Below are 27,899 nucleotides of genomic sequence, written 5' to 3' on the forward strand. Positions count from 1 at the left end.
ACCAACCAACTACATCAATTATCAACCCACACCAATTGCACCAATTATCACATTCATGCCATCAACTACATAGCCTACACCCGTTCAATTATAAAACAATTTCAAAGTAACCTTGAAAATATTATAAAACAATTATAAAAAATTGTTGTAAACCCGTTGGGTTGACCCGAACCCGAAACTTTGGATTAGGGTTGTCTCGACCCATGACCCAACCCACCCGTAACCCAAAGTGACCCGACATGAACCAAACCTGACTGATCCGATTGACGGGTCTAATTGATACCCTAATCTAAATCGTATCCTTATAGTTTTTTCCGGCAGTAGTTTAAAATCTCACGACTCAGCACCTAAATGCCCAACTGCCAACTGTAGATTTAGGGTTTAAAGATGTAGTTGTGTCCGAGTGTACCTTATCTAAATCGTATCCTTATAGTTTTTTCCAGGCAGTAGTTTACAATCTCACGACTCAGCACCTAAATGCCCAAGTGTAGATTTAGGGTTTCAAGATGTAGTTGTGTTCGAGTGTACTAATTAGGTTTATATTCGGGTCAGTGTCGTGTTGAAACAGGTTCGAATATGGACTTTAGGGCCATGTAACTAAGATGGAAATGGACTGACCTTACACAACTTCGAATAAACAAGAATCCAACAAATCAAATAGATTCATTATATAATTTAACTATGTACTCCCTCCGCCCACAATTATCTGCAACATTTGCCATAAATGGGTGCTCTCTATTATGCGCAACAATTTTTTATCTTTCCTCTTTTAGTAAATTTTAAAGTGTAAAAAGACCATCTTACCAAACATAAACATATGGGACCACTTTCTCTCTCCTATTTCCCACTCACTTAAACCCACTATTAAAATTAAACATATGGGACCACTTTCTCTCTCCTATTTCCCACTCACTTAAACCCACTAACAAAATTAAACATATGGGACCACTTTCTCTCTCCTATTTCCCTCCTTTTTACAACTTAATTAAACACACCTAAACTTAATTAAACTACACTTAAAGTTTTGCCTAGGAGTCAGCAAAAAGAATGTTTGGAGCACATAATCGTGGGCGGAGAGAGTATTACAAAAAAAAAGAGCATAGTCAAATCATATACTCCCTCCATTCGTTTATGTTCTACTTAGTTGTAGATATGCAATTTAAAGAAATATTGAAAAAATTGAGTGGGCGCAAAATATAAAGTAAGAGGGAATGTAAGAAGGTGAATTTGTGCAAAAAAAAAACAAAAAAAAAAAATGATAAAGTAAGAGAGAGAGAGAGAGAGTATTGTAAAGTGTAATTTTTGTGGGGTCAAAGGGGTAAAATAATATAATAAAGTAAGAGAGAGCGAGAGTATTGAAATGTGTAATTTTTGTGGGGCCAAAGGGGTAAAATAATAAAAGGATGAGTCAAAAATGAAATTAAGCAAAGTAAATAGAACTAAAAAGAACATACTAAAATGGAAAGCGACTAGAACAAAAAAGAACATAGGAAGTATATATACTAATATACATAACCATAAAACACAAGTAAATTGATTCATTAGCTAGAAGTAACCAAGAATCTTTTTTTCTAGGATTTGGGTATTGGACATTTTTAACCGTAGTAGAATTAGATACCAACCTCCACAACATGGTATCCACAGTGTTTAGCAGCTACATGAGCAAGAGTGGTCTTTCCTAGTCCAGGGGGTCCACAAAGCAAAAGAACCTGCAATTATTGAAAGCTTAGGCTAACCATATAAAGTAGAACAGAGAACAAAATCTCAACCAATAATTGGTGGGGTAGAATTATACATTTGTCAGTTTCGTATCAAGATTTTTTTATTTTTTTACATCATCAGTTCAAAGAATTTGACAAATCTGACCATTTAACTGGCTTTTATTTTCATTCTTACTCAGCTAATCAAATCAAATACATTTAAAGAGAACATACATGTCATCCAAAACATCACAATTTTTATTACCAAAATTATGAGAAATTAAAAAATCATAGGAAATAGAATATGAATAAAATTCACCTACAATTTAAATAATAAATTGTTGTCATTTTTACATAATTCTAGAAAAAAAAAAAATGCATTCTGAGTTGCCAATCCTCAAACCCTAGACCTCCCAACTCACATAGAATGGACACTATTTTCATTATTGTGGTGATAATATCAATATGCACACAAGCTAGTCTGCGGATTCCTCATAATATTTCTCGGGCTTACAATGATAGGAGTCACAGGACTGTTGGGTGAGTCTCCTAGCAGGAGAAGGAAGTTATGTATAGATGAAAAATGTAGCAGGAGTTGTCCCGGTGAAATTACAAACAAAATTGTTTCCTAGGAAGGAAAAATCTATCCCTGTGAAGGATTGTAATGATCACTTACTCCAGAATCCAGGTTTATCCAATCCAAGATGTGGAAGATCAATCCTTGAAGCTTTTTCCATAATTACACACCCCATGGAGAAAAGAAAGATATAGATATAATGTTTAGGAAGTCTATACTGTGTTTTGAAATCAAAAGCGGGCACCATCTCAGTACTGATCACAGGACCATTTTCGTGGGCAATGCGGATGAGTTGCGGCAGTTATGGCCTAAAAAAGCAGCTGCGGTAAGCTTACATACCTTAAAAATGTGCGCTATCATAATTTCCATTTCAAAATAAACAATGGCAATAATGTTATGAAAACAATGCAAAGGGATTGTCCTTGTTCATAATTTCTCAAAAGATTCACATCAATACGATTTGTCATCGAGCAATAAAATTGATTCTAATAATCAAACCTTAAGTTGGTAGTCTTTGAATAATCCAACCATTTGATTGTTATGTAATAACCAAACCTTTCATCCCATTGATTTTAATGCACCAAAGTAATTTTTTTTCTTCTTCATCTTTGACCACTCATAAAAAAAAAAAAAATTAATAAAATAAAATAAAAACCACCTGAACCCTTTGACCACCACCACCAACAAAAACAACCATCTTCATTTTATCTCCTCCCCTTCACCTACCACAACACATAAACTTGAACCACAACACTGTCATCAACACCAACAGCACCATCGTCACCGTCATTGCCATTAACAACCTTTCATACCCAACATCAAAGCCACAAAAGAGTAATAAGAGGAAAGGGAGAAGAAGGGTTGCAAGGGGCAATGGGTTTGATCGAATGGCCGGTTGGTGGTTTGGCAAGATGTCGAGAAAAGAGATCGGAACAAAGAGAGCAGAGGGATATTCAGTAGCGAGGGGGGTTTTGTGTCTTAGTTGGGGTGTTTGAAAGGGGAGGTCGTTGGATGTAGGAAGCCCCGATGGTTTTAGAGCGGTTTACGATTGATAGTGGTGGGTTTGAAGAGGTTAAAGAAAGAAATCGAGGTTTGAGGAAAACAAATGAGCTAGGTAGGGAAGGTGTTGGCGGTGGCGTGGCTTGGGTTTGATGGCCGAGATTCACGGAAGGGAAGAAGAGAGAAATTGGCACAGAAGGGGAGGAAAGAGAAAGAGTTCTTAAAATAAGTTAAATATTCAAGACCATAGAGCAACATGCTTAACCTATCAATCGATTACCATGAGCGATTACCCACAGAGGTTCGAAAATGTGTAATATCCATTTAATGTTGCACATGATATAAAAAGGAGGTAGTATAATAGTCCGCAATGAAGTTAATCCATTCAACATTAAATTTTCCATAGGCTATTAATTCATTTTTGACCTTAAAAAAAAAAAAAAAAAAAAAGGTAACCTAACAACTATAACAAACTTTAATACCACCGAAGGCACCATAAAAATAATAAATAAAAGGATGACCATCTATTCATTACTTTAGCAAAGACTCTACCTTCTAAAAGAGCATCAATGTACTAAACATTAATGTGACAACAAAACTCCTACTTTTGATCAATTATGAACCAATGCACCATATTGTGAAGCTAACACAAAAATCACAGCCATTGTCATTCAACTTAATCAATATACCGATGTTCGTAATTTAACCTTGTATCTAACCTTTATACATGTAATTAAGTGCACATGAAAGTAGGGTGGTTATTGCGCAAAGCTACCCTACGGCAATAGGGTTAGGCCAGCTATTAAGGGTATTTGGTCCTTCTATGTCCTTATTAAGAAGGGCCATTAGGACTTTTTATATGGTAACATTCAACTATAGGCACCACATGTCCATTTTGACCGAGTGACCTTTCCCCTTCTCTCTCATATTCCTCTATCCTTGAAAAGTCGATGCTTCATTGGTCTTCTTTTTTGCTCTTTGTGTATTTTTAAACAAATTTTTTATTGGCTTCACTTTGAACCCACTTATAATTGGCCTTAGCCCTGATTTTTCCCACCTTCAATTATGAATAACCCAAAAGGCCACAGTAGACCCACCTCACTAGTACTAAGCCCCGACTTGCTCAATAATTTTGTTATAGTTATTGATTCTTAGTCTAGATTTGTATACCTTTTGTTTTCTTTCACTTGTGTTTGTTTTTGTTATTTTAAGAAGCTTTGGTAGCAATCTACAATGGCATGATGAAAACAAACTTTGGAAAAATAAGAGTGAGAGTGCCATGCCACCATCATAGATTTTTACCAACAAAAGTAGTTTCTAAATGCTGACCTTTTGATCTGGTGTCCTTGAACTATTTTGCCTCGTGTTTTGCACATTATCAACAACTTTAGGCCTATTGTTTTCATGCTCAAAATTAGATGAAGTCTCTGTGTACTTTCCAGGATATTTAGGTCCTCGACTCTTCCCGGGAAAACTAGCACTAGAATGTTTCTGATGGAGGGGAAGAGAAGAATGTCGTCTCAGTGCAGATAAAACCTCATCTTCAGTGTTTCTAATACCATTACCAAAAACTGCAGCATCCCATTGTTTCAGCCAAGAGAGAACCTGTATGCAATAATATGGCATATAAAAATGAGAAGAACAAAAGCCACTTGGTAAAGAGTACTTCATACTTTAGAAAAAGATTAAGGTGAACATACCTCTCTATTTGTTTGTTCGTCACTAAGAAGCTCAGTAAAAGATCTTGGAGCATATTTGTTAACCCAAAGTTCTTCAGTCATAACTGAAGATTCTGGAGGTAACGTGTCTTGAACTTCAGAACTAGACTGTAAAGCCTACAGCAACAAAGCAAAAAATTAAATTACAATTTAGAATTTGCACAGATTAACAATAGTCAAAAAAGGGGCATAGAACATATTTCAAGTCAAGATCCAGATCAACTAAAAACTATAGGCAGTTAGGCACCACATGTTCGTTTTTATTTAGACTTTGCTTGCAAATTTTTACCTTTCACTTGAAAGGGTTTTTTCTTGGTTCAAGCATTAGGATGTTTAATCTTTCTTTATGTTTCTTCAAGTTCTTCAAAGCTAGAATAATTTTAGTTTGTTACGGCTAAATTAGTTAGTTGTTAGCTAATTAACATATGTCTATTGTTAGCAAAAGATTAGTTATTAATCTATCTTAAAATCCTATAATTTAGGGATATGTTTACAGGAAAAAATTCTAGTTTGATTTGGTATTGGATCTAAAACAAATCAGATTTGGTGAGTTGTAAAAATCGTGTAAGACTTAGTCTTCAAGGCAGTTTAGGTTTACTAGTTTGTTTAGAATTGAATTAGGGACTCGTCCCAATCTTCTGAGGGAAAGCTAGCTTATATATAGGGTTGTACACAAGTTAATTATTTATATATGAAATACATTGATAATTAGCTTGAGTTTAAACACTTAAGTTTTGGTTGACTGGGATCAATTGTTGATTTGTTTGTTTTAGTTAAATAATTCATTTGCATAAACTAGTCTAGCTAGATTCCTTGTTCTTAGTTTGTATGGAGATTAATTAATTTGGTGGATTTTTAGTTAATTATGTATCAAATTTAGGGTTAGATCATATCCTTGTGACTTTTGGTTTTCCGACTAAGATTCACATCATCTTTAGTATTCTTTTTTGGTTTTAACTTTAAGCTTATTCACACAATATTCCATTTTTTTTTTTTTTGTAGCTCATTACAGAAAATAGGGTTTTCATTTATTCAAGTAAATTCATTTGACTTAGTGTGAACTACAGTGGTAGGTGGGGAAAAGAAAAAAAAGATAATGTCACGAGTGGAAAGATATAGTGATGGTGGTGGTATGGCATGACATGATGGTGGGATAGTGGTGGAATGACGGTGAAATGATGGTGGGTTGATGAGCATGGTAGTTAGTAAGGAGAATGGACAAAAACTGAGGCAAAAATCATGTCATAAGTTTGGCACGTGAAGGTCTACATCGGAAAATAATAGTCAAACGTCGGAATCTGATAAAAGGTACCTCTTCACAAATAAAAAAATCGTTTAAGGTCCTACTTTGCCACTTTTTAGATAAATAATCCTTTATTACAAATAGACCACTTAAAAGGGCCCTTCCCGACAAATTTTTCTAAATATTTTGTTATCTTAGCTTTATTATGCTAGTAAAAAGATTTATCTACAGCTTTTTCCTACAACTAAATCTTATTCTGAAGTTGGTTTTGAATAATAGAGAGAGGTAGAGAGAAAAAAATAAAGAGAGGAGGAAGTATCATTATTTTAAACATATCTAAAAATTAGATTAAAAAAAGTACAAATATATTCCAAATCAAAATATATGTATATGTCAGTTCAATATAAAAGTTGGATATGAAGAAAATAGTTCGCAACAGAGCAATAAAGAAGATAAGCTGAGCTAAACACAACCTAAATGTAGTTAGTAGTATGGATAGATTCTAATAATACATACTTGATTATTAAATCATACTCCCTCCGTTTTTAAATACTTTCTCCACTTTCCATATCCGGCCTTTTTAAATACTTGCTCTATTTCCTTATTTGAAAAGCTTTTACAATATTTAATTCATTTATCTCAACTAGTGGACCCAACATAAATCATATTATGTTAATTTTACATTCTCTCACCTCTAATTCTCTCAGCTACTTTTTGCTTTTTTCAACTAACACACTACCTCCATATTAAGAAAACAACAATCTCAAACCAAAGCAAGCTAACCATAACGTTTTCCAACCAAGCTCAAACAAAAAATCTACACAATTGTAGGCTCCACTAAGGAAACAACATTGAAAGCCCTTCAAATGAGAGTCTAATAAAACTCATAGCTAGCAGCACTTGTAATATCAATAGCCAAGGTTTGGTGAATCCTCTAGCACATACACGATTTTGATAATTCTTAATGGTTTTAAAAAATAGTTACTTGCTAGTCGGAATTGTTTAAGATCCAAACAATTACAACGATAGGGTATATACACGTATTATAATGAATTAAAAAAGACTCATCCAATCAAGACTGCATAGTATCTACTAAGGGTGTGTTTTGTTCATACTAATTTAACCTATTTCATAAAAAAGTATAAGATGTTTAAAACAAAAACAAGTTCACATATGTCAAAGACAGCAATATCAAAAGTGCATCCTAGGTAGATATTTCATAAAACATGAAACTCTGAGGACCAAGAAATAGGAGTACCTTCAACAGTGCATCCTGCTCTGCGTTTTGCAACAGAACACAGACTGATTCTGAGATAAGACCTGCAAGTAATTCAGTTTAGGATACGGAAAACATCTAAAACAAAAAATCCAGTAACCAAAGAGAAATATACCGCTGGATGTGGCTGACATATTGGAATTCTTAACAACATTATCATCGCTAACTGAAAATGTATGCCTGTCGAGCTTGGCATAGACTCGTTCACCAGATCCAGAGGGGGCAGTGATTGGCACACAATCACCATCAATTTCCGAGGCAAAGCGCGACAAATATATCGCATTGTCGTGCTTCTCTAGTTGAATAGAGACGTCAGGTGTTTCAATTTCAGTTCTAACCCTAACCCTAACACACTCATCATAGTCGGTATCCAGTGGGGATCGAGGACGCTTCTTGTCATAGGAGGGAATCTGAGTTCGAGATTGGGAATGTCGATGCGGAGAAGGAGGTGCTTCTTCAGATTCATAATGGTCATCCTCAATTTCGAATTTGTCTTCTTCGACTTCTAGTTCCACCGAGTATTCTTCTTCCTCCTCCTGCTGGTTGACCTCTAGCCATTGAAGCTCATCTAGGTCGGGAAATTCCATTCTTCAACGTCAGGGTGGAACCGCTGACCTAACGCCCGAGCAATTTCTGAAGAAGAGGAAGAGGAGAAGCCGAGAAGGAGGAGGGTTTCTGGCGGGAACAGAAAATGTTGATTTTGGACATTGGGTGAAACTGTGAAAGTGACACAGCTAGATTAAATCCGCATACCGAACCAAATCAAACAGAAATACGGTTCGGTTTTTTTTCCAATTCGGTTCACTTCGGGCAAAAATGCTGAAAATTTTCTACTTAGAACACAAGAAATTAAATTAATAAACTGAACTTTTGGCCCATTAATACAAAAGCCCATACCCCTTTAACTTAAAAGTCTTTCTTATTCTACCCTTTCATATACTCGTACTAGGGTAACTAACAAGCTAACTAGTCATGTCCGGTAATCTCTTTTAGGCCCCGTTCTTTAGAGCTGCTTTGCTCTACTCTGCTGAAATCTGTTCTGCTCTGCTTTGCTCTGCTGAAATCTGCTCTGCTCTTGCTTTGCTCTGCTGAAATTTGCTCTGCTCTGCTGAAATCTGCTTTGCTCTGCTGTGCCCAGAAGCTCAAAAGAATAGGGCCTAATTATGTATTTGACACATATTATTTCAAAACAATTTCCTAACGGGATTCTAAAGATGATGGACATTGAAAATTACCTTGATCGTGCGTAATATCTCAAGGTAAATAACCTCCGAAATGTTCACCTATTAGCCTCCGTCTATAAATAAACGAGTCCAAGTTAGTTTAGTATACTAATCGAATTAGTTAGGCAACATCATTAATGCTTGATGCCTATTACTAATACACCGCTACGTAAAAAGAAAGGAAATAGATTTTTTTTTTGTTATAAAAGAGATGTCTGCCAACTCTTTCTAACTTTGTAGATCAATTACTCATCTTTCCCCACCATTGTTGCTCGCCTAACCATTGTCTATGATTGAAAGAATTATCTTACAATTTACAGAAGACCAAACAAACCCCCCCCCTTTTTTTTAACAAACAAAAATATATAATAAAAACCATACTCCTTAAAATGTGAATCGGAAAAAGGCATAGAAATATAAATCAAGGTCAAGGGACGAAGGCGTAGTTCGTGGTGGGTTGGCTAACAATTATTATAATCAAGAATGATAGGTGAAGGAGAATCATGGCTTACCACTATACTCAATCAATTATAGTTGGTGTTTTAGCAAATGAAACAAACTAAGGGATAATAATCGGTTTGAGGGAAAAAGAAAGCTTCTTGGAGCTAATATTTTCTCATAGCAATTTGGGTGCGTGAGATTGGGCTTTTATAAACTTAATATTGTGAAGGTAGATTCATCCAGAAGGTCTTCTACAAGATAAGAACTAATTTCAAATATAATTTGTTTGTTGTTTTTCTTTTTTATCCGATAACACCAATTCTAGAAAATCGGTTTCACATTTTTTTTTTTTTTTTTTTTTTTTTTTTTTTTTACAAAATCAGTTTCTTGAAATAATCCAAAATCACTTTCAAAATTATCAGTTTTCAGTATTTTTTGTTTCTTTTTTAATTTTTTTTTTATATATAATATCAAATACGAAAATAATAATCATAAAATCTATTAAAATAACATATCTAGTTAAAGTTTAAAAGTTTATACTAGCTTGAAAATTGGGGTATTACACGCATACTATTCTTAAGGGTTCAATAAAGCATCAACTAATAAAATGAGGGCAAATAAGTAAATGAACAATTTAAATGACATAATTGTTTAAACACTAATTATAAGAGTTATCTCAAAATTTATAAAAAGTAGGGAATAAAATGAAAAAGAATGCCAAAAATCTTGAATATACAGTAACAAAAAAAAAAAGGTAATTATTAGAATTATCTTAAAATTTTGAAAATTTAGGGAAGAAAACGCCACCCTCCTACCAATTCCTCCTCCCTAATCCACCACATAAACACCCCTACCTCCCTGGAATGACCCTCGTCTCCTATTCGCCTGCCCCAAAATCTTAAATTAGACTCAAAACTACCCACATTACCCAACAGGAATCTTGCCTTGAACTATCTTGAAATCCAAACGGGAATGGGAGATGAATGGGTTGAGCTTCGCTGGCGGGGGAGGGCGAATGAGCCAGCAAAATGGGCGCCGGCAAGCCAGGGCATTAGCAAGGCGTCGGTTGTCGGAGGTGGGGGTCAGGTTGGGTTGGGGGCGGCGGTTGTTCAGTTGTATCATTGGTGTTTTTTTTTTTTTTTTTTTTTTTTTTTTTTTTTTTTCCAAATAATTTCTTAAGTTAATTAAGTAAAGAGTGATTTCCATAAAAATTGTTCAAAGATTCAAAAATTCCCAAATTACATTCCTTTTACAAAAAATTCCCCCTCATACCGTCTAACCCAGCATTTCAATTAATTAATTTGTTTTTTTTTACAATTTACTAGTACACCGCTAATTGAGGGTTCGTTTGACATCACTATGGTTTTTTGTTGTTTGTTTTTTAAAAGTATAATATATATGTCACATAATGAATCAAAAAATTATTTAGATTTATTCTTTCAAAAAAAAAAAATTATTTAGACTTATTAAAATCATGATAATTTTGAAAACTGACAATAAAAAAGTGGAAACACCTTTTTCTTGTTTCCAGTTTTTAGTTTTCAAAAAAAAGAAAACTGAAAACAAAAAATGATGTCAAACAAGCCCTGAATTAACGGTTTTATACACATATAAACCGCTAATTGGTTTACTTGTTAGGTGAAATAATCTCCACAATTGTATGCGCAAATTCTTATAAAACCGCTAATTAGCGGTTTTGTGTTGATTGATTTTTTTTTTTTAAAAAACTCAAAACACAATAAACTTGCTTATGTGGACGGTTCGTGGAAAACACTCTTAATTTCAGATTTGGTAAAATTGACAACAGATTCAATTCGTTTCAATGACAACAACAACTAGAAGAAGATGAAGATCACAGTAATGACCGCCGATGAGAAATTCATCTCCTTAGATGTCGACCCCGACGAAGCTGTAGTTTTCTCTTAAACCCTAATTTCTGAATTCAATTTCAATTTTTGCATTGAATTTCTGACTAATGGATCTTGATCCAATTTCGCAGGTCGAAAATGTCAAGGCTTTGCTTGAAGTCGAGGTACAATAACAACCACCACTCTATCTATATCTGTTAATTTTTAATTTGATGAAATTGAATTGTAGTAGAGTAATTGTTTTTGATTGATTTGGGGGAGCAGAGTGGGGTGGTGTTGCAGCAGCAACAATTGATGTACAATGGCAAGGAGATGAATAACCATGACAAACTCAGTGTACTCAGTGTTTGCGATGGCGATTTGATCATGATGCTTTCTAATGCTGCTCCTCCTTCTCGGTACTTTTTCATATTACTTTCTTTATATCATTGCTCATTTTACAACTACATTTTAACATTTTTGATGCACTTATTTGTATTGCCAATTCGGCTTAATTTTAAGCCCCAATTAGGACTAGACACTCTACACTAATCGTATGATGGATTTTTCACTGTTATAACTAGTGGAGCAAAAAATATTCAACAAATTCGGCTTTAGTTTTAAGCAATATTTGATTGATCACAAATATGTTTACCCCTCAATTTTAGGGATGTTTATTATAGCACAATGTTGTTATGCTACTAATGTGCCATGAGAACTGTTACAAATTATGACGATTTCTGTAAAAATAGTAATCATCTCTATATCATCTTTAACTCTAACTTGTCCTTTGCTCCTGTAGTCCATCTTCAAGTGACCTTGCCCTCAGTCCTGATGGTTCTGCTGTCAACCCTGCTGCTGCTTTTCAGCAGCAAGTTCGTGGAGATTCTAATCTGATGGCTCAATTGTATCAGGTATTCATGTCTTCATATCATCTTCTTTCATTAGATAGCAATTGCAACACAACTAGTGGACCAAAAAATATTTAACTTTTGATTGCTCTCTTATCACTGTGTTAAGTTGTGGAATTGGAACTATTATTCTCGTTTTTAATACTTTCTCCTTGTAAACCTTTATTGAGAAAAATTAGTGATTTAGGCTGCTCAATTAAATGTAAATTAATTGTTGTATTCTATGGGAATCGGGATTCAGGAATCTCGTTCCTTGACTAATAAGGGATATGGGTTGAAGAAGTGGCGAAGGATTAGAAGAAAAGATGTTGTTATCACCAAGGAAACGGATTTGGAAAAGGAAAAGGATTATGATTCCGATTCTACTGCTGGTAGAATGCTCAAGAGAGGGTCTGCTAACATTTTGAATGACAATGTTGTTTCTTCAATGTCACCTAATCACAACAATTCAGCTGCTGCTGTTGTTGACACTTTCAATGTCGGTGCGGATTCCGATAACAGCGAGGACAGCCATAGCCATCGGAGTAGCAGCAAGTCATCAACGGCTGCTAGCCATCCCAAGATCTCTCTTCGAGCTTCAACTCAAGCTCATCATCCGCATCCGAATCAGCGCAGGCCCAACAAACCCATCTTGAATCAACCTCAGCCTCAGACTCATCCCGACCCTATCAAGAAACAGAAACCCAGAGAAACCTCCCCCCTTTCTAGCATGGAGTCTGATTCCAGAAGTTCTTTTCGCGATCATCTTCCGACTCCAAATCTCTCAACCTTTGATGCAGCCCATCCCCATCCCCTGCCTTCGCCACCACCCTGTCAACAACAACTTCCCTCTACTCTTACTGGAACTACTAATTTTGGTCTTTCATCAGACTCTTCAGATCAATTGTCCTCCACTGCTTACCATGGGAACACTAAGGTCTCCACTGACAGCGATCCTCTTCTCGACTCTCTCTTGCTGCTCCAATCTGCCCAACTTGCTCTTCAAACAGGTTTGCTTTCTACTATAGCTTTTTTTTTTTTTTGTTTTTGGGTTAAAGCTTTCTACTTTAACTGGACCCCCACATTTTTACTAATATCCTTCTTCTATTGTTCAAGAGTATGGTAGGATCTATATTAATGACATGCTTCAATGTTAGGCTGGATATGACTAGTAATTGATATTAGAAAGTCTTGTTCATGCTTCAATATGAAATGACAAATTACCTTAGGAGGAGATTGTTTACTTCACATTAGGAGTATTGGGTTTGCCTTATTGGTAGTGGATTGACGACATATTCATTTTCTTGGATTTGGTAAGGAAAAGGTGTAGAAATTGTTGTGGCACAATTTCAAAATCGCAATTTTGTGGCATGTTTGGCCGGAGGCCTTACTTTTGTGTCTTTCTTGAGCTTCCCTATCTTCTAAGTCGGTCTAAGACAAAGTAATCTATCTATATCTAGCGTCTTCTTGGGATAAAATGGGTCTTTTAAGAGTCACTTTGTATTTAATTTAAGAGGTTCAAAGAAATGAGTATAATATGTAATTTAGAACCCACATTTAATCTATACTCATTTTTTAGCTGATAATGTAACCTATTTTCTTATCTTCAAAAGATAAATTAAAAAATTGAAGAACCTAGGCTTCCAATAGAAAATCAAGTAAGGCTCAAAAGGCAGACAACGTCACTAGAATTAACCTTAAGCTGCAAAATAATTGTTCCTCTCCATCGGTAGATTTGAAATTTACCAGGTTTATGCCAAATTGCCAATGAAGTTTATGTAGTATGTAGTATATGCTTGCCCTGTCAGTGAGTCTTGTTACGCGCGTTTTTCTTCACTATGAATTGGTTAGCTATTTTAGAGAAGACTCTTTCGGTGATAAGGAGCCTTGGGTGTGCTGTTCAAAGTTTCGAACATTCAGGAGTTGTTACAAATTCGATTTGTGGTTTTGGTAGGTTAAAGAAGAAGTTGCTTTGGCAAAATGCAGCAATGGGCCAATGGCAATATTACTAATTAGCATGCATTGTTTTGGAATTAAGTAACTTTAAGGTTTGAATCCCTCTCTTTTTGTATTGTACTTTTCCTGAATGAACTCGCCAACATTTCTAATTGTAGCACATCAAACAACAAAAAACACTTTTGAACATAGGAGTTTGGTATGTGAGACTCTCCATCTCTAATTATACCTAATCACTGAAAAGGGAGTTTTTGGAGGGGCTTAGCATTTTACTGTGAGACTAATTTCTTCAAATTTGAGGGGACATAGATGCTCTAACAGTGAAGGAAGTTTAAAAAGTTTAGCTTGCTTATTTTATAATGTAATTTTTCAAAAGTGAAAACAAAGAAAAAGAAAAAGTAGGTCTGCTAGCCATTTGTGGGTTTAGCATGGTGGTTAACTTCCTTTGGGATTTCGGATTCTAGTGTGTGGGAGTTGTCATGTATCACAAGTAAAATTTATCAAGAAATACCGTTAACGACGAAAGAAACATAACTTTGTATATTTTTGTTTAGCCATCCTCTTCAGAGAAATCCTAGGTTAAAGGAGGAGGGTCACAGTAGGCAGTGACAACCAATGTAAAACTTTGTCACATCACTTGGCATGAGTTGCAATGATTGAGAGTAGTAGTAGGAAGGGTGACCTCTTAGGAAGTCCTCATGTTGATTCATGTAGCCAACCTCACTTATAGGATTAAGGTGTTCAAGCAGAAGAAGAAGATGTTAAGGTTAATTCTAGTATAAGATACCAAAATCCTAGGAACTAGGTACCAATGAAGTAGAGAAAGGGCTGCCATTTAGCATACAAAAAGATGCTATATGGTTCATAGAACAAAAAGTAGCTATCATATCAAATTAGAAATTAAGTGACCTTGAAAGGCAAGCTCATCAGTATATATTACTCTTTTTCCTAACATAGATGCTAACAACAATAAAAATCTGTAATGGATGAACAATGTGTTTGTTTCAATATGTAGCTTCCAATTATGTGTGAAAATTATGACCTTTGTATTTTATCAACCGAGTTGTATTAATGGGTATTAATGGACTAGATCAAAATGGTTTGTGAAACTTTGTGCTGCTTATCTGTTGTCAAATACTATTGGCGTTCCTTTTTGATAGTTATGCTTTCCATTTACATCCTTTCTTTTTTGTTAGCTAGACTTCTACTTCACTCCTATTTAGGTAAAGGATTTTGAATACATATATCGGAGGAATCAATTTGCTTTACGAGTTAAAATATTTCATTATTATCACCACCCCTTTAGAATATCAATTTGTCATTGTTTAATTTCCTTTCTTTCTATACATTCAAAATGTTAGCTGCTAATTCATAAATGGTTATCTACGACATTCAATATTGAAATTGGAGCACGGTGATCATCTGTGGAATGTAGTTTGATCTTTGAGGCTTGAAAAGTGTCATGAAAGTAACATTTTCCAATTTCAGAACTCAGATTCTCATGGGGAATAATTGTTTATTTGAAAGATGAGCAAGTTCTTCGTCAAGGATTTTTAGAGTCACAACATACAGTTTTCTTTCTAAAAGCTCTTTAATTTCCCAAACTAACTTGAATAAATTTTTTTCAATTTTGATGCTAACAACAATAAAAATAATAATAGTAAAAGATTTTTAAAATATTGATTTACTGGCTTCTGTGTTTGTGTCTTTGTCTTAGTTTTATTCTTGATTTTTATTTCCAAATTCATGTTTTCCTGCCATAGGTGTGATTTGCTAATTGCAAAACATGGTTCTTTTTTTTCTTTTTTTTTTTTTTTTCCTTTTATTTTTGGTAATCGTTTTAGATCTAATCGCCAAATTGCCTTGCACATCATCTATTGGAGGTACTATAGTAATTTCTACATGTTTTATATAGTATGCATTTGATTCTTGCAGAAGTTCAGAAGTTTGGGGAGATAGGCAAGGGCATTTGTTCATTGTGCGATGACTCCGACAAGACTAGTGGTGTTCCTGTCCCATCTTTGTCTGTTGATCCTTTAGTTTACATGGAAAATGCTTTTGATGGTTGGAGTGAGTTTAATCATGCCTATTTGAGCAAGATTGTCCAAACTCTTGAAAGACAGCTGAATGAAGCTGAAGGTAGCCTCAAGGAGAAGGAACTGAGGATTGCTGAACTAGAAACAATGAGAAGTATGGAATCACCTCAAGAAAGTGTAAGGAGCACTATGGAGCAGCAAAGTAAAAGATACATAGTAATGGAAGCTGAGCTGCAGGATCTTTTCATGAAAAAACTTGAAGCTGAAGTTCAGTCAGTTGTGATAGCAAGATCTTCCAAGGAATTCAGTGTTCTTGTTGAAGATAGGATATTGAGGGAGCAAATTTCTCTAAGTAAGGAGCAAGCACAATCTCCAAAATTGGCAGTGAGTGTAGAAAACAAGGCTGTCATTCTAAAAGGGCAAGCTGAGAAGTTGGATGCACTGTATGGTGATATCTTTGGTGGTGAAGAGATTCAGAAGATGCAGAAACGAGTATTTAAGTTTACAAAATGCCTTATTTTTCAATTGGTTTTGCTGGTCTTAGTATTTGCACTGTTTGTCATGCAACTAGTACCCAAATCAGCAATGGTTGTACCCACTTAATAGTTAATACACTCTATTTATGGGGTTAGGTGATTTCTTTTTCATCTTGTAATCCTGGGTTGAATTAAGATATATGATTAATTTTCTTTTCTTTTTACTTTTATGGTCTAAAAAAAGGTACAAATAGATCAGACTGAGAGTAATCCTGGTTACCTCAGTTTCACATGATCGAAAACCATAGGTCCTTAGCTGCTGCTAAAGTGTTGTGAGCTTCTAATGACTATAGTGCTATTCATCAAACATTTAGTCCTCTTTTCTGGTTTTTTGAGGCCCAAGGCCATTACCACAGGTGTACATGTTTGGGGCCTGGGGTTTGTTCTACATGGTGTGAATACATAGCAAAACCCCATTGTTACACCTCTACATGTCTTAAGCATGAGTATAATCTCATTTTAGGCTAACTTGATTGTTAAATCTTCTTGAAATGTTTATCAAAAAGCCTGTTTGTGACCACATATCACCCAAATTCATCTTTTTCTTCTATTTGTACATTATCTTCTACAGTGAAGCTATATTGCTATGTTGATTGAGTCTAAGTCTGCTATGATGCTTGAACATGTCATGTTACAATTTATCCATTTAGGATAGTTAGTAGTCCTCAGTACACTTTAGTATGTCAACATGAACTGCATTTAGAGAATCAGTGACATGGTAGTTTAATTCTTAAATAAGTATTCAAAACTGTCTCACTTGGAATATTAAAGTATCCATTAAATCTCTCTCTCTCTCTCTCTCTCTCTCTCTCTCTTTTTCCAAAATAGTATTCTGACTCTTGGACAAGTATGTGAGGGTATAGAAAGCTGAATCTGAGTGACTTATGTCTCTGCTGCAGGGTCCTGATTTCGAAGCCAAAGTCGTAAAGCTTGTAGAGCTAGGATTTCCAAGGAATGATGTTATACAAGCTCTCCAGCTTTTCAATGGCAATGAAGAGCAAGCAGCCGGATTACTTTTTGGAGGCTGACAAGAATGTAATTCTTAAATCAATACAAAATTGTGGTATCTAAGATAATAGAAAATATACTCTTGGTATTATTGTACTAAACATTTTGCAAATCAATTGAGTACGATTCATATTTATATAATTTGTAATAGTTTTGTTTTATCATAAAGCGATAACCGTCTTGTAATGGGTGGGGGATGAAGAAAAACAAAATGATGAAATGAAAACATATATCCAAGCATTTTGCCCATTGTATGGATATGACAGTATATGCCCTATTAGTTGCCATATTAACAAAGTTATTTCTATCAGAAGAACAATAGTAGTAATAGTTTTGGATCAAGTCTCTTTAGGTTGGATTATTTTCGGATTTGACTTGTTCGGGTTGATTTTGGGTTTAAAGTAGGTCATTTTTAGATCTATCGTTGAGCTACTTATTTTAATAATTAGATATAAAGTAATTATTTATAAGAACATTTATTTTTGGATCGGGCAGGTTAGCTTGGGCCAAATTGTGTCAGTTGATCTTGAGAAGAGTTCGGGTATTAGGTTCGGCATACCAGCCAGGTAAGGTTTTAGTTATGCAATTTACGCTCATCATAGCCACCATACTAGGACTTGTAAAACATTCTACAAATATGTGTGGATATTATCTTGCCTGACAGTGTCTCTAAACTATATCATTCACCTTACCCAAGAGCTTAACCTCTGTAAAATTATACAAGTATTAACTATACAATATGAGCTAGCATTATAGTTAAGGTGTGAAGGCGTCCATTAAAACACCCCAAACCAATTACTTCGTATTATCACAATTCACAAGCATGATAGATATGTCAGCATATTTCTCTCTTTAACTAAGAGTCAAGATGTATTAACTTAGGCTATCATCAAGGCAATTCATACAAATAATCAACTAATCTTAGGCTGATTCAACAACAGATGAAAGCTAAAAAAAAACTAGCACAATGAAATTGATCGTCACCATTGCAAAAACCATTCCTAATATTGCAAACAAAACCATTCTTAGCACTGCAATCTTTAAAATAGGTACTCCAAACTTTAAATAAACAAAACAAAGACATCAAAATGACAATAAAATGCCCAAGTAAATTAAGCCTAGTCACTCTTGGAAAGATTAGCAGCAGCTTGACCACGAAGACGACCAGTCCTCCTAGCGGCAATAAGACCAACCTTCTGCCCTGGTGGTGCATCTCTACGAACAGTACTGGCATGACCAATATGCTGGTGGTTACCTCCTCCGTGAGGATGCTCAACTGGATTCATAGCAACACCACGAATTCATCTCTACGAACCGTACTGGCATGATCAGTTCCTCTTCACTCTGTACTTCTGGTATGCATTTCCTGCCTTAAGAAGTGGCTTCTCAGTACGACCTCCACCAGCAACCTGACCGATCATAGCACGGCAACCACTTGGAACAATCTTCTTGGAACCAGATGGGAGCTTGATCCTGCAACAGAGTAGATTTTGTTAAATAGGTCCAATCAGAATTTATAAATAGAGTTTGATAATATCTCAATTGCCACAGAGATAGGCAAGTATCATGCTAACAGCTCACTTGCACTTCCCTAATCCACATCACAATACAATAATACATTAATACATCATGCTTCACAATAACACAAAATGGAATTATTATCAAACACTCTGCCCCAGGAACATGACTTAAAGGACTGAAATTTGTACTTATACAGATTAGTAAGTCTATTAAGAATTTTATGATTGTATCGACCTATAACCTACAACCTACGCAACATCTATATTCCACATAAATGACATACATAATACACCTAAATAATGACAGATATTTCTCTCACAAAAAGTTTCATGGCCAAATTCAAATTTCATTGAACTAATTTATTGAACATATTTATTCTATCGTCTGCAAATCATCAATACATACCTCTAAGCTCAAATCGATGAGTCATTTCAAAAACAGTCGCATTCATAAATTTTACAGAAATTACATACAAAAATTCCTTTTAACCAATCTTGTAACAAGTATCATCATAATCAAAACCAATCTTGTAACAAGTATCATCATAATCAAAACCCAGAAAAACAATGTAACTAAAAAAACCAATTATCATAAATATCATCTAAACTCCAAAACAATAAACCAAAACACAAACAAATCATACAAAAAGATCCAATTTTTTAATCCAAAACAAAAACCCAAATCAATAATCACCATAAATATAATCTAGAATCCAATACCTTAAATCAAAACACAAACAAATCATACAGCAAGATCCCAATTTTCAATCCAAAAACAAAAACCTAACTCAAATATACATTTCTAACGCAGAACAAAACTCATAAAACATCCAAAAATCATATCACAAACAAATATTACAATTCAAAATCCCAGAAAACAAAATCATATAAAATTTCTCAACAAAACAGAGAAGTAACAGAAATATACCTAGAAGTATCATTATCAGGGTTGTGAGAGATAACAATAGCGTAATCTCCAGAAGCACGAGCAAGAACACCACGATCACCAACATGATGTTCAACATTACAAACAACAGCTCCCTCAGGAATAGATCTCAAAGGAAGAACATTCCCAACATAAGATTAGCCTTCTTCCCACAATAGATGAATTGACCAGTGTACATACCCTCAGCAGCAACGAAGAGCTCCTTCTGGTGCTTGTACCTGAAAGGGTGTCGGAAAGTGACGCGAGCAAGGGGTGCGCCACGACCAGGGTCATGGATGACCTCGGTGATAACACCCTTGAGGTAGCCATTGCGCTCGCCGAAGTCGAGGGTTCGGAACTTGGCGGGGCCTTTGCGGTGGTGGGTTACGTTGAGCTCGGATCACTCTTCCCATGGCGGCGGAAAGGGGAGGGGAAGGGGGAAAGAGAAAATAGGGGTTTGTGAGGGATGAATGCGGTGGGAAACTGGGAATGAAATGGGGGAAAGAAGGGGCATGGGTTAAGGTTTGTGGTTTTTGCCGTAGGTTGTATTTTGGGTTTGTTTTTGTGGACTGAATTCATGGGTTTGTGAATGTTGTGAATTGGTGTATGTTTGGAGTTTTACTGTTTTAGTAGTTTGTTTTTATTTTTTTTTATTTAAATTAGGTAATTTATTAGAATCAATATTGATTTTGCATTAAAGTAGCCTATTATAGTTTGTTCAAAAAAAAAAAAAAAAAAAAAAAAAAAATAGGTAGCCTATCATAGGTTTGACTATTATGAAAAAATTAATTTAAGTGTTTGATAAATATGTACTTCGTAACTTCTATTAAAACCTAATCTGGGTTCAAAAATTTCTTTTATACTAAGTTAGTTAATGAACAATATTTTTTTTTTTTACATAATATACTGAAGCAACTAAAGTATTTACCAAACATTTTTTTACACAACTAGCTATGTACATCATGCTAATCAAACTAGATAGTCAAATATGTTCATAAATATAACTACCAGTAAATTATTAAATATGCCTCAGTATGTTGGGGTCCTAATTTCACCATTAAAGAAGAAAGTATGAGTCCTTGACTCAGTTGTTGTAGTACTTATAAGCTAAGTTTTTCATATTGTGATGTTCTCTTTACCTTATAAAAACAAATTATTAAATATGCCTCAGTATGTTGGGGTCCTAATTTCACCATTAAAGAAGAAAGTATGAGTCCTTGACTCAGTTGTTGTAGTACTTATAAGCTAAGTTTTTCATATTGTGATGTTCTCTTTACCTTATAAAAACAAAAACTAATAAATCAAATCTATTTAGGGGTAAATATAATGGAGAAATCAAAAATAATTAAAGGAGTAATAAGTTAAATTGAAATACGGAGTAATTTAGATGAATTAAACACGGAACACCTATATCTTTCCAACAACAATAATTAAGGGGTTAGGGCCTGTTCACATTTACTTAATTTCAGTTTAGTTCACTTTAGTTCAGCTCCAAACAGTTCAGTTCAGTTCAGATTCAATCAGTTCAGTTCTTAATTTCCCTCTCTCATAAAATATGCATTTCAGCTTAGTTCAGTTCAGTTCAGCTCCAATCAGTTAAGTACAGTTCAGTTCAGTAAATGTGACCAGGCCCTTAGTTATAAATCTTATTAGATATCATTTTGTTAGCATTGCATACGGCAAAATTACATCATTAGGGTTTAGGTTTGGGGTTTCAGGGTTTAGGGTTTGGGGTTCAGGGTTTGGGGTTCAAGGTTTGGGGTTTCGGGTTTAGGGTTTAGGGTTTAGGGTTTAGGGTTTAGGGTTTATAGGGTTTAGGGTTTAGGGTTTAGGGTTTAGGGTTTAGGGTTTAGGGTTTAGGGTTTAGGGTTTAGGGTTTAGGGTTTAGGGTTAGGGTTTAGGGTTTAGGGTTTAGGGTTTAGGGTTTAGGGTTTAGGGTTTAGGGTTTAGGGTTTAGGGTTTAGGGTTTAGGGTTTAGGGTTTAGGGTTTAGGGTTTAGGGTTTAGGGTTTAGGGTTTAGGGTTTAGGGTTTAGGGTTTAGGGTTTAGGGTTTAGGGTTTAGGGTTTAGGGTTTAGGGTTTAGGGTTTAGGGTTTAGGGTTTAGGGTTTAGGGTTTAGGGTTTAGGGTTTAGGGTTTAGGGTTTAGGGTTTAGGGTTTAGGGTTTAGGGTTTAGGGTTTAGGGTTTAGGGTTTAGGGTTTAGGGTTTAGGGTTTAGGGTTTAGGGTTTAGGGTTTAGGGTTTAGGGTTTAGGGTTTAGGGTTTAGGGTTTAGGGTTTAGGGTTTAGGGTTTAGGGTTTAGGGTTTAGGGTTTAGGGTTTAGGGTTTAGGGTTTAGGGTTTAGGGTTTAGGGTTTAGGGTTTAGGGTTTAGGGTTTAGGGTTTAGGGTTTAGGGTTTAGGGTTTAGGGTTTAGGGTTTAGGGTTTAGGGTTTAGGGTTTAGGGTTTAGGGTTTAGGGTTTAGGGTTTAGGGTTTAGGGTTTAGGGTTTAGGGTTTAGGGTTTAGGGTTTAGGGTTTAGGGTTTAGGGTTTAGGGTTTAGGGTTTAGGGTTTAGGGTTTAGGGTTTAGGGTTTAGGGTTTAGGGTTTAGGGTTTAGGGTTTAGGGTTTAGGGTTTAGGGTTTAGGGTTTAGGGTTTAGGGTTTAGGGTTTAGGGTTTAGGGTTTAGGGTTTAGGGTTTAGGGTTTAGGGTTTAGGGTTTAGGGTTTAGGGTTTAGGGTTTAGGGTTTAGGGTTTAGGGTTTAGGGTTTAGGGTTTAGGGTTTAGGGTTTAGGGTTTAGGGTTTAGGGTTTAGGGTTTAGGGTTTAGGGTTTAGGGTTTAGGGTTTAGGGTTTAGGGTTTAGGGTTTAGGGTTTAGGGTTTAGGGTTTAGGGTTTAGGGTTTAGGGTTTAGGGTTTAGGGTTTAGGGTTTAGGGTTTAGGGTTTAGGGTTTAGGGTTTAGGGTTTAGGGTTTAGGGTTTAGGGTTTAGGGTTTAGGGTTTAGGGTTTAGGGTTTAGGGTTTAGGGTTTAGGGTTTAGGGTTTAGGGTTTAGGGTTTAGGGTTTAGGGTTTAGGGTTTAGGGTTTAGGGTTTAGGGTTTAGGGTTTAGGGTTTAGGGTTTAGGGTTTAGGGTTTAGGGTTTAGGGTTTAGGGTTTAGGGTTTAGGGTTTAGGGTTTAGGGTTTAGGGTTTAGGGTTTAGGGTTTAGGGTTTAGGGTTTAGGGTTTAGGGTTTAGGGTTTAGGGTTTAGGGTTTAGGGTTTAGGGTTTAGGGTTTAGGGTTTAGGGTTTAGGGTTTAGGGTTTAGGGTTTAGGGTTTAGGGTTTAGGGTTTAGGGTTTAGGGTTTAGGGTTTAGGGTTTAGGGTTTAGGGTTTAGGGTTTAGGGTTTAGGGTTTAGGGTTTAGGGTTTAGGGTTTAGGGTTTAGGGTTTAGGGTTTAGGGTTTAGGGTTTAGGGTTTAGGGTTTAGGGTTTAGGGTTTAGGGTTTAGGGTTTAGGGTTTAGGGTTTAGGGTTTAGGGTTTAGGGTTTAGGGTTTAGGGTTTAGGGTTTAGGGTTTAGGGTTTAGGGTTTAGGGTTTAGGGTTTAGGGTTTAGGGTTTAGGGTTTAGGGTTTAGGGTTTAGGGTTTAGGGTTTAGGGTTTAGGGTTTAGGGTTTAGGGTTTAGGGTTTAGGGTTTAGGGTTTAGGGTTTAGGGTTTAGGGTTTAGGGTTTAGGGTTTAGGGTTTAGGGTTTAGGGTTTAGGGTTTAGGGTTTAGGGTTTAGGGTTTAGGGTTTAGGGTTTAGGGTTTAGGGTTTAGGGTTTAGGGTTTAGGGTTTAGGGTTTAGGGTTTAGGGTTTAGGGTTTAGGGTTTAGGGTTTAGGGTTTAGGGTTTAGGGTTTAGGGTTTAGGGTTTAGGGTTTAGGGTTTAGGGTTTAGGGTTTAGGGTTTAGGGTTTAGGGTTTAGGGTTTAGGGTTTAGGGTTTAGGGTTTAGGGTTTAGGGTTTAGGGTTTAGGGTTTAGGGTTTAGGGTTTAGGGTTTAGGGTTTAGGGTTTAGGGTTTAGGGTTTAGGGTTTAGGGTTTAGGGTTTAGGGTTTAGGGTTTAGGGTTTAGGGTTTAGGGTTTAGGGTTTAGGGTTTAGGGTTTAGGGTTTAGGGTTTAGGGTTTAGGGTTTAGGGTTTAGGGTTTAGGGTTTAGGGTTTAGGGTTTAGGGTTTAGGGTTTAGGGTTTAGGGTTTAGGGTTTAGGGTTTAGGGTTTAGGGTTTAGGGTTTAGGGTTTAGGGTTTAGGGTTTAGGGTTTAGGGTTTAGGGTTTAGGGTTTAGGGTTTAGGGTTTAGGGTTTAGGGTTTAGGGTTTAGGGTTTAGGGTTTAGGGTTTAGGGTTTAGGGTTTAGGGTTTAGGGTTTAGGGTTTAGGGTTTAGGGTTTAGGGTTTAGGGTTTAGGGTTTAGGGTTTAGGGTTTAGGGTTTAGGGTTTAGGGTTTAGGGTTTAGGGTTTAGGGTTTAGGGTTTAGGGTTTAGGGTTTAGGGTTTAGGGTTTAGGGTTTAGGGTTTAGGGTTTAGGGTTTAGGGTTTAGGGTTTAGGGTTTAGGGTTTAGGGTTTAGGGTTTAGGGTTTAGGGTTTAGGGTTTAGGGTTTAGGGTTTAGGGTTTAGGGTTTAGGGTTTAGGGTTTAGGGTTTAGGGTTTAGGGTTTAGGGTTTAGGGTTTAGGGTTTAGGGTTTAGGGTTTAGGGTTTAGGGTTTAGGGTTTAGGGTTTAGGGTTTAGGGTTTAGGGTTTAGGGTTTAGGGTTTAGGGTTTAGGGTTTAGGGTTTAGGGTTTAGGGTTTAGGGTTTAGGGTTTAGGGTTTAGGGTTTAGGGTTTAGGGTTTAGGGTTTAGGGTTTAGGGTTTAGGGTTTAGGGTTTAGGGTTTAGGGTTTAGGGTTTAGGGTTTAGGGTTTAGGGTTTAGGGTTTAGGGTTTAGGGTTTAGGGTTTAGGGTTTAGGGTTTAGGGTTTAGGGTTTAGGGTTTAGGGTTTAGGGTTTAGGGTTTAGGGTTTAGGGTTTAGGGTTTAGGGTTTAGGGTTTAGGGTTTAGGGTTTAGGGTTTAGGGTTTAGGGTTTAGGGTTTAGGGTTTAGGGTTTAGGGTTTAGGGTTTAGGGTTTAGGGTTTAGGGTTTAGGGTTTAGGGTTTAGGGTTTAGGGTTTAGGGTTTAGGGTTTAGGGTTTAGGGTTTAGGGTTTAGGGTTTAGGGTTTAGGGTTTAGGGTTTAGGGTTTAGGGTTTAGGGTTTAGGGTTTAGGGTTTAGGGTTTAGGGTTTAGGGTTTAGGGTTTAGGGTTTAGGGTTTAGGGTTTAGGGTTTAGGGTTTAGGGTTTAGGGTTTAGGGTTTAGGGTTTAGGGTTTAGGGTTTAGGGTTTAGGGTTTAGGGTTTAGGGTTTAGGGTTTAGGGTTTAGGGTTTAGGGTTTAGGGTTTAGGGTTTAGGGTTTAGGGTTTAGGGTTTAGGGTTTAGGGTTTAGGGTTTAGGGTTTAGGGTTTAGGGTTTAGGGTTTAGGGTTTAGGGTTTAGGGTTTAGGGTTTAGGGTTTAGGGTTTAGGGTTTAGGGTTTAGGGTTTAGGGTTTAGGGTTTAGGGTTTAGGGTTTAGGGTTTAGGGTTTAGGGTTTAGGGTTTAGGGTTTAGGGTTTAGGGTTTAGGGTTTAGGGTTTAGGGTTTAGGGTTTAGGGTTTAGGGTTTAGGGTTTAGGGTTTAGGGTTTAGGGTTTAGGGTTTAGGGTTTAGGGTTTAGGGTTTAGGGTTTAGGGTTTAGGGTTTAGGGTTTAGGGTTTAGGGTTTAGGGTTTAGGGTTTAGGGTTTAGGGTTTAGGGTTTAGGGTTTAGGGTTTAGGGTTTAGGGTTTAGGGTTTAGGGTTTAGGGTTTAGGGTTTAGGGTTTAGGGTTTAGGGTTTAGGGTTTAGGGTTTAGGGTTTAGGGTTTAGGGTTTAGGGTTTAGGGTTTAGGGTTTAGGGTTTAGGGTTTAGGGTTTAGGGTTTAGGGTTTAGGGTTTAGGGTTTAGGGTTTAGGGTTTAGGGTTTAGGGTTTAGGGTTTAGGGTTTAGGGTTTAGGGTTTAGGGTTTAGGGTTTAGGGTTTAGGGTTTAGGGTTTAGGGTTTAGGGTTTAGGGTTTAGGGTTTAGGGTTTAGGGTTTAGGGTTTAGGGTTTAGGGTTTAGGGTTTAGGGTTTAGGGTTTAGGGTTTAGGGTTTAGGGTTTAGGGTTTAGGGTTTAGGGTTTAGGGTTTAGGGTTTAGGGTTTAGGGTTTAGGGTTTAGGGTTTAGGGTTTAGGGTTTAGGGTTTAGGGTTTAGGGTTTAGGGTTTAGGGTTTAGGGTTTAGGGTTTAGGGTTTAGGGTTTAGGGTTTAGGGTTTAGGGTTTAGGGTTTAGGGTTTAGGGTTTAGGGTTTAGGGTTTAGGGTTTAGGGTTTAGGGTTTAGGGTTTAGGGTTTAGGGTTTAGGGTTTAGGGTTTAGGGTTTAGGGTTTAGGGTTTAGGGTTTAGGGTTTAGGGTTTAGGGTTTAGGGTTTAGGGTTTAGGGTTTAGGGTTTAGGGTTTAGGGTTTAGGGTTTAGGGTTTAGGGTTTAGGGTTTAGGGTTTAGGGTTTAGGGTTTAGGGTTTAGGGTTTAGGGTTTAGGGTTTAGGGTTTAGGGTTTAGGGTTTAGGGTTTAGGGTTTAGGGTTTAGGGTTTAGGGTTTAGGGTTTAGGGTTTAGGGTTTAGGGTTTAGGGTTTAGGGTTTAGGGTTTAGGGTTTAGGGTTTAGGGTTTAGGGTTTAGGGTTTAGGGTTTAGGGTTTAGGGTTTAGGGTTTAGGGTTTAGGGTTTAGGGTTTAGGGTTTAGGGTTTAGGGTTTAGGGTTTAGGGTTTAGGGTTTAGGGTTTAGGGTTTAGGGTTTAGGGTTTAGGGTTTAGGGTTTAGGGTTTAGGGTTTAGGGTTTAGGGTTTAGGGTTTAGGGTTTAGGGTTTAGGGTTTAGGGTTTAGGGTTTAGGGTTTAGGGTTTAGGGTTTAGGGTTTAGGGTTTAGGGTTTAGGGTTTAGGGTTTAGGGTTTAGGGTTTAGGGTTTAGGGTTTAGGGTTTAGGGTTTAGGGTTTAGGGTTTAGGGTTTAGGGTTTAGGGTTTAGGGTTTAGGGTTTAGGGTTTAGGGTTTAGGGTTTAGGGTTTAGGGTTTAGGGTTTAGGGTTTAGGGTTTAGGGTTTAGGGTTTAGGGTTTAGGGTTTAGGGTTTAGGGTTTAGGGTTTAGGGTTTAGGGTTTAGGGTTTAGGGTTTAGGGTTTAGGGTTTAGGGTTTAGGGTTTAGGGTTTAGGGTTTAGGGTTTAGGGTTTAGGGTTTAGGGTTTAGGGTTTAGGGTTTAGGGTTTAGGGTTTAGGGTTTAGGGTTTAGGGTTTAGGGTTTAGGGTTTAGGGTTTAGGGTTTAGGGTTTAGGGTTTAGGGTTTAGGGTTTAGGGTTTAGGGTTTAGGGTTTAGGGTTTAGGGTTTAGGGTTTAGGGTTTAGGGTTTAGGGTTTAGGGTTTAGGGTTTAGGGTTTAGGGTTTAGGGTTTAGGGTTTAGGGTTTAGGGTTTAGGGTTTAGGGTTTAGGGTTTAGGGTTTAGGGTTTAGGGTTTAGGGTTTAGGGTTTAGGGTTTAGGGTTTAGGGTTTAGGGTTTAGGGTTTAGGGTTTAGGGTTTAGGGTTTAGGGTTTAGGGTTTAGGGTTTAGGGTTTAGGGTTTAGGGTTTAGGGTTTAGGGTTTAGGGTTTAGGGTTTAGGGTTTAGGGTTTAGGGTTTAGGGTTTAGGGTTTAGGGTTTAGGGTTTAGGGTTTAGGGTTTAGGGTTTAGGGTTTAGGGTTTAGGGTTTAGGGTTTAGGGTTTAGGGTTTAGGGTTTAGGGTTTAGGGTTTAGGGTTTAGGGTTTAGGGTTTAGGGTTTAGGGTTTAGGGTTTAGGGTTTAGGGTTTAGGGTTTAGGGTTTAGGGTTTAGGGTTTAGGGTTTAGGGTTTAGGGTTTAGGGTTTAGGGTTTAGGGTTTAGGGTTTAGGGTTTAGGGTTTAGGGTTTAGGGTTTAGGGTTTAGGGTTTAGGGTTTA

At 36.7% G+C, this 27,899-nt stretch overlaps 2 protein-coding genes and 1 pseudogene across 4 annotated transcripts in view; 1 reads left to right on the forward strand and 2 right to left on the reverse strand.

The window, feature by feature from the left end:
• Positions 1-8,225, reverse strand: part of LOC145632467 (uncharacterized) — a 31,259-nt gene extending 23,034 nt beyond the window's left edge. Inside the window, exons 1-5 of one of the 2 annotated variants that reach the window (XM_081684850.1) lie at positions 7,629-8,225; positions 7,496-7,545; positions 4,977-5,111; positions 4,606-4,881; positions 1,623-1,709 (exon numbers count right to left, since the gene is read on the reverse strand). In XM_081684850.1, the coding sequence (XP_081540976.1) occupies positions 1,623-1,709; positions 4,606-4,881; positions 4,977-5,111; positions 7,496-7,545; positions 7,629-8,100 (1,020 nt within the window). In that variant the 5' untranslated portion in view covers positions 8,101-8,225. Of the gene's footprint in view, positions 1-1,622; positions 1,710-4,605; positions 4,882-4,976; positions 5,112-7,495; positions 7,558-7,628 lie in introns of both variants that reach the window. The other variant, XM_081684849.1, reaches the window with a different exon arrangement.
• Positions 8,226-10,913: 2,688 nt separating this feature from the next.
• LOC145631253 (uncharacterized) lies at positions 10,914-16,606 on the forward strand. The gene is made up of 6 exons (XM_081683345.1): positions 10,914-11,088; positions 11,177-11,209; positions 11,310-11,443; positions 11,827-11,938; positions 12,177-12,924; positions 15,806-16,606. Exons 1-6 carry the CDS (start codon positions 11,023-11,025, stop codon positions 16,507-16,509), a joined length of 1,797 nt encoding a protein of 598 aa, XP_081539471.1. The 5' UTR covers positions 10,914-11,022; the 3' UTR covers positions 16,510-16,606.
• A 1,849-nt stretch (positions 16,607-18,455) lies between these two features.
• On the reverse strand, positions 18,456-20,295 carry LOC145633256 (large ribosomal subunit protein uL2z pseudogene; annotated as a pseudogene). Its single transcript, XR_014112594.1, has 2 exons — positions 19,899-20,295; positions 18,456-18,923 (listed from the first exon to the last, which is right to left on the reverse strand). The product of XR_014112594.1 is annotated as a large ribosomal subunit protein uL2z pseudogene (transcript).
• Between the last annotated feature and the right edge of the window lie 7,604 nt (positions 20,296-27,899).

Source organism: Chenopodium album, chromosome 5 (assembly GCF_948465745.1).
Source record: "Chenopodium album chromosome 5, dcCheAlbu1.1, whole genome shotgun sequence".
Taxonomy (NCBI): domain Eukaryota; kingdom Viridiplantae; phylum Streptophyta; class Magnoliopsida; order Caryophyllales; family Amaranthaceae; genus Chenopodium; species Chenopodium album.